We start from the raw sequence: 12,490 nt of genomic DNA, 5'->3' as shown, positions 1-12,490 counted from the left end.
CTGAGACCGAGACAGTAGAAATGCCCAGAGCTGGCCTTCCAGGCTGTGCCTGAAAGCACTGCAGCCCGGACGGGTGAGGGTGATTGTGCTGTGTGGGTTTTGCACGAGGCCCCCAGAAATCTTTGATTTGGCATCACCGGGAGTTCACGCAAACATGGAGGCATGTGCGACTTCTCTGAAAACGCGCAGGTCCAGCATTCTGGGCCCACGTTGCCCAGGGCTGCCGGGCCCGGAGCCGGGTCTCGTGGCCTCCTTCCGAGGGCTCGCGCTCTGCTGTGCCCCACGGTCCCCTCCGGGCCCCGCTCACTCACTTGTGTCCCCCGCTTGGGCCTGTGGCCAAGGGCTTGTGCCCAAACGAACTTCAACTGCGACCCGTCCAGCTGTGACTCTTGGCCACTCGAGTGGAGGGGACCCTCTGCTCTCAACATTTGACGGCGCTTAAAAAATCGTGGCGGAAACACCAGTACGGCGACAATAACCGAGACCCAGAGGGACGTCACCTGTGCACCCCCTGGCGGGAGCATCTATGCGGTCGGGGATGTTTGCAGGGATTGATGTAGGCTCTGCCCCCCACATCGGCTGGTGCGGGCACTGCCGTGATCTGGGGACAGTCCCCACGGCCTGTGGCTCAGGCTCCCCGTCCGGGGATGCGCATGCTCCCTCACCCCCCATCCACCCATCCATCCATCTATTAGTTCATCAAATACTTCCTGGGCCCTTCCTGCCAGCTCACGGGTCTGGAGGGGACCCAGCACTGGCCGGGGACTTGGGCGAGGAAGCTTCTGCCCCAGATCAGTGTGGTGCTGTCTCCTTCCTCCGTCCCGCCCTGATTCCAACACTGTGGTTTTTAAGGCACCATATCTGATGAGCACCTGCTCTGCCCTCCCCTGTTGCTCGGGGCCCAGCCCGGTGTGACGGGGATGCTAATGGCCCCCTTGGGGGGAGGGGAAGATCAGCTTAGGTGATTTGGGGTGAGTCACGTGATGTGTCTGAGCATCGGCATCTTTGTCTGGAAAATACAAGCTTCCTAGCAGGGCCATTGTGGGAATCACAGGGGACTGGAGGCCAGCAGCCAGCTCGGGGAGACGGCCGTCCTGTGGTCCCCGATGCCCACGCCTGGCCCAGCCCAGGGGCTGGGCCCCACTGCCTCAGTCCCCTAGAAATCACTCAATAACAGGAATGACCTTCCCTTCTGTCTTGTCTTTTTCCTCAGGCCTGCCAACCACAGGTAGGGGTTTGGGGGCTCGGGGCCTTGGGGCGTGTGATTCTGGATCTGGGCTGGGGCCTGGGCACGCCGGGGCTTCTGCCTCCTTGACGGCTCCCTGCTCTGCCGAGCTTGTTGTGCTTGCGTGGCGAGGTGCCTGGCTGAGCTGGTGTGCTGAGGAGCGTGCTCTGGGCTGGCCCTGGGCCTGGGGTGCGGCGGGCTCTCCAGGGCTTCCTCCTCTCTGTCCTGGCAGGGGCCAGCTGGAGATCAGCAGCCTGGTGCCCCTGGGGCCCAAGTACGTGGTGAAGTGGAACACGGCGCTGCCCCAGGTGCAGGTGGTGGAGGTGGGCCAGGACGGCGGCTCGTACGACAAGGACAACGTGCTCATCCAGCACGCTGGCGCCAAGAAGGCCTCTGCCGTGGGCCAGGCCCAGAGTGAGTACCCGACGGGCACCCCCCAGGCCTGTGGGTCCCGCCTGGGAAGCCCAGCCCGACGGGCCACGCGGCCAAGAGGCTCTTGCTGGTTTGCAGCCTCACACTACACGCAGATGCACACTCAGAACCCCACCTGCTCATGTGCATTCTGGAGTCCCTGCTCCATCTCACACACCGGACACTGGCCCTGCCCACCCCACCCCTACCCCCTCCTGCATGTATGTGCCTACCCGAGCACATGTGCACGATGCTTTTGGAGTTTGAAAGCAGGACTTCCACCCCTGCCTGACGGTTGCCTGCCTCCACTCTGTGTCTCAGTTCGCCCTTCTGCACGGTGAGGGGCCCAGGTGACACCCCCTAGGCCCCTAAGCCCTCAGGGACCAGGCTCAGGGCTGTCTGGCTCCGACTTTATGGGCACGAGAGGAATGAGAACTCGGAGCGGCATCGGGCAGCCTCTCAGCCGTGCTCCTCTGTCCATCTCCATGTGGCCGCCACCATCACGCCTGGCGAGAGGGTGCTCTGCTCTGGCTCCCCTGCCCACCGGCCAGGCTCTGCCCAGCGCCTGACCCGGGAGGTTGCCTCACTGGGCTGCCAGCAATTCTGGGAACTGTGACGGAGGGATTGCACCAGCCAGCTGTGCCCACTCCCAGATGTCCTGCCTCTTCCTCTGGGCTATTTTGAGGTTCCCAGGAGCTCCCCAGCAAAGGGCCCTGTTTGTCTTCCCCAGAGGCACTTCCAGGCCTAGCTTTGCCCCTACCACCCCAGTCCCTCCTTCACTGCCACGTATCCCAAACTAGAGGGCTATGTGGCCCTAATACCCTTCAAGGGCGAAAAATAAGAGATCTGGTTGAACCCTAGTTGGCCTTGAATGATTTTTTTTTATCATGTTATTATTCACGTCTATGCAGGCATAAGAAAGACGAGGTAGGATGAACTCCTCATGCTTACGTCCCTTGAACCACCATTAAACCAAAACAAAATCACGAGTGGGATGGAAATGAAGCTACAAAACAAAAAGTTAAAATTAACAGCGTTGATTTGATGTGATGGATGATGTTGTTTTGCTGGAACCAAATTGCTCACAGTGTGGACGGGGGCGTCTGCTGGGGCAGGTTCTGAGGTCTCTGTACCCACACCATAGGGTGCCTTCCAGGGACCCGCGTGCCCCACTGGCTTACCCATGGGGGGGTGCCCCAGGGTCTGTCTTTGCTCTTCTTTCGTGTGAGTGCATCACTTACCTGCCACGCCCACCTTGCTCCCTGCTCGTTACCTGGTGGCCATTCGGGCACTCCTGCTCATTACCAGGGTCCACAGAAGCCCTGATACCGTGCAGCAAAACAAAATACCTGAAAGTCCAGGTATCCAGGTGACTCAGGATGTACATCTGGCTTCCAGATGGTCATCACAGTGAAAACCCCAAATAAGCCCTCACTTGGGATTCCATAAGACCTCAGCCTGAGAGACCACGGCCTGAGAACACAGCAACAAACTCCCTAGCACGGCATTCAAGGACTCCTCCTTCCGGCCACTGCTCCTTCCTGCTCTGTCTCTTATGCCCCCAGTACATTTGTGACGTCACGAGAGATCTGGGCACCCTCACTGGCCCCTTGCCCTGATATCTTTCTCCCTGGCCTTTCATCAGTTGTGGTTGTTAACTGACTGCAGCCCCTATGCCCCCCCACTCAGGCCAGAAGCTCCATGAGAACAGGGATCCTGTCTGTCTTGTTTACAGCTGTCTCTCCAATGCCTGGCTTAGAACCTGGTGCATAGTAGGTCCTCAGGACATCCTCGAACACCTAGCTGCTTGTGGGCTTCAAGCCACAGTGCCTTTGCACAGTGCTGTTCTCCTTTATGGCAGTCCCCACCACACTGCTGGCCCTGTGAAGGCTCCTCACTTCTTGCGGGCACAGTGGGCTCTTAGTCTTCTGGCCTCCTCTGACCCTTTGAGTGTGGCCCTGACCCCAGGCGCTAGACCACCTGTGATTGGCTCTGTTCCCCTACTCCCGTAGACCGGGAACTCCACCAGGGCGAGAGCCTGGTAATGTTTCCTGCTGTGTCTGTGGTGCCATATCTCCAGGGCGACAGGTCTTTTTTGCAGTGACTGGATGCTCGGGTCCTTTGTTAGCCCTTCCTCCACCCCTGAAGTTGAGTTGGGTCTCTTCTCTGCCCAGATAAGGTGTATTTCGGGCCCCCGCGCCTCTTCCAGGAGCTGCAGGACCTGCAGAAGGACCTGGCTGTGGTAGAGCAGATCACCTTCCTCATCAGCACGCTGCACGGCACCTACCAGGTACACAGCGCTGGCCTGGCTTTGTCGGGCTCCAGCTCCTCCCTCGGGCAGCGCCTGGACGCAGCGGGCAGAGCGGGAGAGGGCACCTGTCCTAGCCCAGCCCCAGCCATGCTCCTGGCCTCTGAACCCCACAGGCAGAAGCAGCGGCTAACGCTCCCCATGGCTACCTAGAGCTCTGGTATGCAGCGTCTGGTTCGGGGTGAAGCTCCGGTTTGGGTTGAGCGGGGTCTGGCTGCATGGCGATTTGTCCTCTGCACAGTGACCTGTCTAGAAGCCCCTTCCTGAACCTCACCCCGAGGCTGGAGAGGAAGCTGGCTGAGAGGTTGTGTCCCTTGCAAACGAGGGATGCCATGTGGGGTCTGAGTGAGGGCCTGCAGCCCAGGGAGCCGGTGCCTGCTGTGGCTGAGCACCTCCCCAGCTCCTCTCCCCTGGGGCGCCCCGAATGCTCTGGGAGCCTGTGTGGCTCTGGGGGAGCCAGCAGGCTGGGTGGTGATCTCGCCGGTCTCCTCACCCCTAGAACCTTAACATGACCGTGGCTCAGGACTGGTGCCTGGCCCTGCAGAGGCTAATGCGGGTGAAGGAGGAGGAGATCCACTCGGCCAACAAGTGTCGTCTCAGGCTCCTGCTTCCCGGAAAACCTGACAAGTGAGATGGGGGGTGGCCACTGCTGAAGGAGGGGATGTGGAGAGGGAGCGCCTGGAGCCCACCTGTTCCTCAGTGTGGTCATGGGTGTGGGTGTGTACACACTGCGGGCCCTGCCCGGCACAGCACTTGCTGTGGAGTGAGTGCTCCTTGTCCAAGGAATGAGTGAATGAATGAATGACCAGTTCACACCCAGCTTCAGCCCATCCTCTGTTAGGAGACCCAGAACTCCTCTGATGCTCTGCTGTCAGTTGCTTCCTTTTGTTCCATGACCTTTTCCCTCCAGACCATGCGGAGCCCTGGGACCAGCCCGGGGCCCATCTCCTCGTGGACCCAGGCTCCCCCCAGCATGTCCCCTGCCCCCAAATGCCCACCCTGACGTTTGTGCTCCGTAGACGCTCAGCTCATGTTTGTGGAATTGATGACAGATTTCGCAGAGACGGGGAGAGCTGAGCCCCATTTTGCAGATGAGGATGGTGAGGCTCAAGGAGTAGTCGGATAGGCCCACAGCCACAGAGTTTGGGGGTGGAGCTGGGCTCTGACCTGAAGCCCAGGCTGGTGCAGCGCGGGGCTCACAGCCCGGGCCTGACCTCGAGGATGAGGGGACCCCGGGGGACCAGGGTGTTACAGGCACATGGGCCGCAGGACGAGGAAGATCGGAGCGCTGTTTGCAGCAGGGCCACGAGCCCAGGAGCCCCAGATACAAGGCTCCAGGCTCGAGTCTCAGAGGCAGAGACGCAGGGCTCTGAGCTGTCATCCCAAGCTGCCACTCCCCTGCTGAGTGGCCTCCCGTGGCCCCTTCCCACCCCCGCATCCCCCTTCTCCCGTGGGAGAGTTAGTGACACTAGCCCTGTCTCCCCCTACCCACTGCCCCATGGCCCCAGAGGACTCTGAGAGGCCCTGCTGCTCCTGGGTGAGAGGACAGTATTGTGACAACAGTGACCTCTGGCTGCCCAAGCCTGTCACAGCCTCAGCCACTCCCGGCGTCATTCAGTCGTGTGTCTGTTCCGCAGACCGTTGCTGAGCACCTGCCCTGCTCCGGGTGCTGGGAGCGGGTCCGAGTGAGCCCGTTCCTCCCTGAGGAGGCCCCCGGTCGGATGTGGACGCGTGTCTGACAAGGCCCGTGGAAAGCTGGCCGGGGAGCCCTGGAAGGGGCCTCTCGAGTCGCTAGGCACCTGAGCCCAGGTGCCGGGGGTGGGCTGGGGAGCGTGGCCTGGTCAGTCTCCGGGGAGGCACCTTGGGCCACGGTGGGTGGAGGGACTCTTCCCCCAGGGGCCGAGGCTTCGGCGGGCCGCCGGCCTCTCTGGCCCCACTTTGTTGCCCTGAGCAGAGCTGGTGCTACAGCAGGTGCGTGCAGGTGGACGGGGGACCAGGCGCTTGCTCTGGGCGCTCAGCTCCTCGCCCTCTCGCCACAGGTCCGGCCGCCCCATCAGCTTCATGGTGGTCTTCATCACCCCCAACCCGCTGAGCAAGATCTCCTGGGTCAACAGGTTGCACTTGGCCAAGATCGGACTCCGTGAGTAAAGCACTGGGGAGAGTGCCTCGGGACAGGGGTGCGGAGCTGGGAGGCTTGGGGTGTGCACATGTGGGTGCATGGGGGCAGGGGGGGCTTCTGATTGGGAGGGACAACCCCGGACAAGTCTCAGCCCCTGCCTGAGCCTCGGTTTCCCTGTCTGTAAGGTGATGATGTAAATATCAGGGCCCCCTCACTCCTGTAACTCGGCCTGGAGGAGGGTGGGAGGGCACGGCTGCTGAGGGGCTTTCTTTGCTGGGGGTGATGAACATGTGCTAAAAGTAGATCGTGGTGGGGACGCCTGGGTGGCTCAGCCGCTGAGCATCTGCCTTTGGTTCAGATCATGACTGTGGGGTCCCAGGATCGAGTCCTGCATCGGGCTCCCTGCGAGGAGCCTGCCTCTCCCTCTGCCTGTGTCTCTGCCTCTCTCTCTGTGTCTCTCATGAATAAATAAATAAAATCTAAAAAAAAAAAAAAAATAGGAAGTAACAAGTAGATAGTGGTGAATATGCTAGAAACCTTGACATGAACATGACATTTAAAAGGGTGGGTTTTATGGGACCTGAACTCTGTCTCAATGAAGCTGTAACTAAAAGAAAAAACCAGCACAGTGCAGGGTAGGTTCAACTGGTTCGCGGCCCGGGCCCCTTTGTTACTTCTTTGTCCCGTGCACGCCGTCACCATCACATAGATAAACAGGACACGCGCGTAGGGCGCTTCCTACACGGCCGACTTTTTAAAAGCATTTTTCACACGTCTCGTTCTTCCCACGTTGGCGATAACTCTGAGAGCCGGGTCTGTTGCGAACCCCCTTGTACAGTGAAGGGTCTGAGGCCCAGAGAGACGCGGAGCCTTGCCTGAGCTCACATGGCGGCGAGGGGCAGAGCTGGTGCTCAGACGCCGGACAGTCACCCCCAGAGCCCTCCGGATTGCTGTCCCTCTGCCTCCCACGCTGGCAGAGTGTCTGTCTACAACCACGTTTGTTAGGTTGTGATTACTTTTTTTTTTTTTAAGACTTTTTAATTTATTCACCTTTGAGAAAGAGAGAGAGAGAGAGAGCACACCCTACCCACTTGGGGCTCAATCCCAGGACCCCAGGATCCTGACCCGAGCCAAAGGCAGGCATTTCACCGACTGAGCTAGCCAGGCGCCCACGTCGTAATCACTTTATTTGTACTTTTTTTGACTTGACAAAAGGCCGGGGTCCTTGCGCGTCAGGGTTGCTATTTTCTGTGCTGTACTAGAATTCCCATTTGCTGCTTCCAGCCAATGGCAGGGACACTTTTTTGTGTTTGTTTCACCGTTGTTGTTTCTAGCGTGATCTTTTTATAGGTTTTGAGACATTTCTGGAAGGAAATCAGGACCTTTGTCACTGGCTTTCGTCAATTAGAAAATGATTATTGAATGAGTTAAAATTTTTTTTTATTAAAGATTTTTATTTATTTATTCATGAGAGATAGATAGAGAGAGAGAGAGAGACAGGCAGAGGGAGAAGCAGTCTCCATGCAGGGAGCCCGACGTGGGACTCGATCCCGGGTCTCCAGGATTAGGCCCTGGGCTGAAGGTGGCGCTAAACATCTGAGCCACCCAGGATGCCCGAGTTAAAAAAAAATTTAAAGATTTTTTATTTATTAATGTGAAAGAGAGAGAACACACAAGCAGGGGGAGAGGCAGAGCGAGAGGGAGAAGCAGGTTCCCCGCCGAGCCGGAGCCGGAGCCCGACGTGGGGCTCGACCCCAGGATGGTGAGATCACGGCCTGAGCCGAAGGCAGACTCTTCACTGACCGAGCCCCCCAGGCGGCTGAGCGCATCACAGGCGCCCCTGAGCGAGTCTTCATCGCAATTTTAGATATTGGGAAAAGAGGACTGACAAAAGCTGGAAGATCCCTCCTCTCAAGGAAGCTGTAACTTATGAGGGGCAGACAGACATAACACGAGGAGCAAATGAACAGGGAGAGAGGGGGACAGAGTTTAGGGGACAGAGTTGGGTGACGGGACTGTCACGGAGCCTGGGGGTCAGGACTGCTGTCAGGGAGGGCCTCTGGGAGGTGACCTCTGAAGCCGACAGAGATCTATCTGGGCAAAGCAGTCTAGGCTTCAGAACAGCAAGTGCAAAGGTCCTGTGGTGGCCAGAGATGATGTATCCTGGGGAGAGAAGCAGGCAGGTGGAAGGATGGGCAGCTTTTCCAGAAAGCCTGGGGGAGACTTATGGGGCTTACCCTGAACACGATGGGAAGCTGTTGTAGCAGCGAGAGCCGGGCAGCACCCTGGTCTGGTTTCCGCTCGAGTGGGTCCCGCTGCCTGCCGTGCGGAGAGGGCACGCGGAGGCGAGAGGAAACGGGGAGGAGGCTGTGGCTTTGAGGGAGCCAGGGTCAGAGGCCCTCTTGATGCGGTGCTGACGTGGCACGAGCCTCGGCTGGATGTTTCTGGGCGGCCGAGATAGTGGCAGAGGGAGGAGGGAGGACTCCGCGCAGAGGCCCCCAGGAAGGCTGACGGCTCCGCCCCCGGTGTGAGGCCCGGCCGCCTGGCCCGGTGGGGTCGGCGTGGGGGGGCCAGCGGCTTGTGACACTCCGCCGCTTCGTCTCCATGCGGTTTCGCTGCAGCAAAAGTTTTAATGGAAGGAGAGTCGTTTGAAATCTTATTTGAATGCCTGGGTTCCCCTGGGGCTTGAATAATTTGTTCCTTTTATTTTGCCAGTTTTTTTATTTTTTTATTTTTTTTAATCCGCGGTGCCTGGTTGGGTGGGGTGGGGAATAACACGAACCTATAGTAATAGAACATGTTAGAAACATTTATTCACAAAGAACGTGATTCCTTTTTTTTTTTTTTTGTATTTCTCTTTTCTTTTCTTTTTTTTTTTTTTAAAGATTTTTTATTTATTTATTCATGAGAGACACACACACACACACAGAGAGAGAGAGAGAGAGAGAGGCAGAGACATAGGCAGAGGGAGAAGCAGGCTCCATGCACCGGGAGCCCGACGTGGGATTCGATCCCGAGTCTCCAGGATCGCGCCCTGGGCCAAAGGCAGGCGCTAAACCGCTGCGCCACCCAGGGATCCCATATTTCTCTTTTCCTATCATGTACGGAGATCATAATCCACTGAACGTTGAGGAAGGAGAGTGCTGGACTGGGGGTTCCCGGGGTCCAGAATGGGGGGGATCAGTCCTGCCCCTTGGGAGGGAAGGGCAGGGCAGGGCATCCTGGGGAATCTGGGGACCCACGTCACACCCCAGCGTGGCCCCCACTCTGCCGGGGGTCCGGGGAGAGGCGGGCTCCCTCCTGTAACTCAGCCTAGAGACCCAGTGGGCCTCTCCCGTCTTGGATCTGGATCTTAGAGCCTCGTGAGATGGCCCCGGGCGGCCCGGGGTCAGTTCCTGGTCTGTCCCCTTACCAGCTCTGTGACCGCAGGCGAATCAGAAGGTGGGGATAAGGCCAGTGCCCCCCTCACGGGGAGACGGTGCGGGGAAGGCGCCTGGGCCGGCCAACACCTGGCACGTCGGAGAGCTCCTAGGACAGGGGTGTCTGCGTGCCACCGACGGCGGAGGGACCCCCTGAGGTCACACGTGATTCAGAGCAAACAGGGCCGGGCCGGGCCACCCTCCCACTCTTCTTCCAATTAGTCTCCTATTCATAAAGGCTCCAGAAAGGGGCTGCAGATGGAAGGGCCCAGAGAAGGAAGAGGCGTGGTTGGGGGCTTCCCGCGCTCCCTTCCTGTGTCCTCTCACCTGAAGCTCTTGAAGCGCAGCGTTCTGGCTCTTACACCCCACGGGGTCCTGGAGCCTCTCCCACCGCAGCCCCCCTCACTCCCACGTTCCCAGAGCACCTGGGCCTGGCGGGCCGCGGGCGGGTCCCAAGCTCACGGGGACACATCCTCGCAGGGCGCAGTGTGGGGCGCCCTCCCTCGCTGGCTGGGACTTGGCTAGTTCCCCGGTCCTCAGTCCTCACAGTGATCCCTGTGCCCCCCCGATGACGATCCAGTGACGGGGTGCAGCACAGGCAGCGTGCCACGTGGTACCGAGCGTGTTCTAGCTGTCACACGTGGGTGCTGCGACCTCCAGGCCCTCAGGCAGCAGCAGGTGCCCTGCCCTCGGGAGCTGGGTGACCATTCGCCTGGCCTCTCTGGACACCAGGGTCTCTCTCTCTCTTTCTCTACGAGGGGGGTGGTTTGGAAAAGAAGGGTGCCCATGTCCTGCCAGCCCCCACCAGGCCAGGGGTGCAGCCGGTGGAGGTGGGTGGCCGCCCCCAGGCCTGCTGTCAGCCAGACTCCTCACCTCAAGGGCAGTGATCTCGCTATTTCTGGAGCACCTGGCATATACTAGGTGTTAAGTCTTTGTTCCCCCAGTGCTCACAGTGACCCTGGATGGTTGGAATAATTCCCCCCATCTTCCAGATGAGGCAGACGTACAGAGGTCCAGGATCTGGCTGTGTGCCACGCAGGGAGCCCGGGGCCCTGCTGGCACAGTCACTCCTGCGGCAGGTGGGGCGCTCTGAGGGCGCAGAGGTGGGGGCGGCCGAGGGGGACGTGGCCTCTGGCCCCGGAGCTTCTCCCCGCTGCCCCACAGGGTGCTCTCGTGTTCCACGGGGGCCGGGCGCTAAATAAGCCCCCATTTAATGTCAATTGGAAATCACGGCTCTGCCGATGGTGCCAGTTCTTAATGTCACTTATCCCAAGCGGGCTTTCAATTTTCAACTGCAACAGCCTTCTAATTTGGTCTCAGCCGCCCTGGTTTTGTGACAGGAACAATGGCAGTGGCAGATGGGGAGCTACAACTCCATTTTACTTTAACGTCCCCGATCCCAGGCAGGGAAGGCACCATCTGGAAGGAGAAGGTCAGATCATTAAAAAATATATATCATAATAAATTGCCAGGACTTGATGGGCTGTGGGTGTGGGGGAAGGAGAGGAGAGGCGCTCGGGCCGCGTGGCGACGGAGGGGGTTTATGTTCACAGGCTGAGCTCCGGGCTGGAGCTGGAGCTCCGGGGGTGGGGTGGGGGTTGCGTTGCAGGGGTCTGCTGGGCCCTCGGGGGGTAGGGGCGAGGGTCTGTGTGATCGTAAGCTCCTTGAGAGCAGGGTAGGCTCAGATCCATCCCATCTTTATTTGCTGTCCAGTGTCCATCACGATGGTGGCCCCAGCCCAGGGGAAGGATGCTGCCCCGCAGGGCAGGCTGTCTGGAGTGACAACTCCATGCTGGGGCTGATCCTGGCCTCCTGGACCTACCCTTTCACATCCCCCCCGCCCCCCCCCCCCCCCCCCCGGCCTCAGGTTCCCCAGGCAGGAGGGAGATGCAAGCTCCCACCTCTTCTGGCGGCCCCGAGGATGAAAGGAGCCCTCACGTGGGACAAGGCTTTGTAAACCATGTAGTGTGGCGCCCGTGGGCATTCTGTTATGATGGTGCCCGTCTTGTGCCAGCTGTCCTCTCTGTGATGGCCTCACCTCCTTGGTGACGGGAAGCAGGTTTCATGTGATGCTGCCTCCAGGACCCAGTGGGGTGGAGGGCCCGATGCTGGGGCTGCCTCTGCGCCCGTTTAAGGAGTGAGCTCACCATGCAGCCGCCGGACTGATGGTGGAGTGGGTGCCCCCGTGAGCAAGCCGGTGCCGGGGGGGCTAGGGAGGGGGTTGGTGGTGGGAGCACGGGCCAGAGCCTCTGCTGAAGCAGGTTGTTCACATCGTAATGCCTGACATTTGTGGATGTCTTTTGCTTCTCAAAGAGTGTCCTCCCCTGCCACCTTGTCCCAGTGCCTCATGCCATGACCAGCACTGGGACGCCACCTTTCTCTGGTGACAGTGGCATTTTTAAAAGCCACTTTATTGGCGTATGATTGACATACCTCATACAGAACACAGGCAAGGTCAGGGAGCCGTGGGCACACACACACACACACACACAAATATATGCAACACTCATGCATACGCACAAACACATGCACACACACAAATGGGCACACATGCTCATACAAACTCGTGCACACTCATGTACAAACATGCATACACACACAAACATGCATACACAAACGTGCACACATGCACACTCATGTCCACACACTCATGTCCACACAAACATGCATACACAAATGTGCTCATGTGCACACACTCATATATGCACACTCATGCACACCCAAACACACTCACGTACACACACGCACACACATAAACTCATGCATGCATTCATGTACACACAAACACGCACACACACACTCATGTACACACACAGAGGAAAAAACAGGTGAGCCAGTGGAAGAGCCAGAAGCTGTGTTCAGAGCATGACAGACGGACAGGGGCTGAGACAAAGTGTTGGAGGGGAGGGGTGGGTGGTGGTGGGTTGAGGCCGCTCCCGGAGGGGGCACAAGTAACCTAGACCTCGGGGAGGAGAGGAGTCAGCCCTGGGAGAGGGGAGGACGGTTCT

The 12,490-nt window shown here is 58.9% G+C and overlaps 1 protein-coding gene across 16 annotated transcripts in view; it reads left to right on the top strand.

Annotated features, from left to right (window-relative positions):
* ARHGEF10L (Rho guanine nucleotide exchange factor 10 like) overlaps positions 1–12,490 on the top strand; it is a 159,088-nt gene that overhangs the window by 99,502 nt on the left and 47,096 nt on the right. For all 16 annotated transcript variants that reach the window (XM_049106683.1, XM_035713176.2, XM_049106694.1 and 13 more), the window contains 4 exons: positions 1,458–1,639; positions 3,811–3,926; positions 4,444–4,571; positions 5,984–6,084. In XM_049106683.1, coding sequence (XP_048962640.1) covers positions 1,458–1,639; positions 3,811–3,926; positions 4,444–4,571; positions 5,984–6,084 — 527 coding nt within the window. The remainder of the gene's footprint in view (positions 1–1,457; positions 1,640–3,810; positions 3,927–4,443; positions 4,572–5,983; positions 6,085–12,490) is intronic.

The sequence above is a fragment of the Canis lupus genome, chromosome 2 (genome assembly GCF_003254725.2).
Source record: "Canis lupus dingo isolate Sandy chromosome 2, ASM325472v2, whole genome shotgun sequence".
Lineage (NCBI taxonomy): Eukaryota > Metazoa > Chordata > Mammalia > Carnivora > Canidae > Canis > Canis lupus.
Note: the sequence above shows the minus strand (reverse complement) of the source record. Positions and strands in the feature narration are given on the sequence as shown.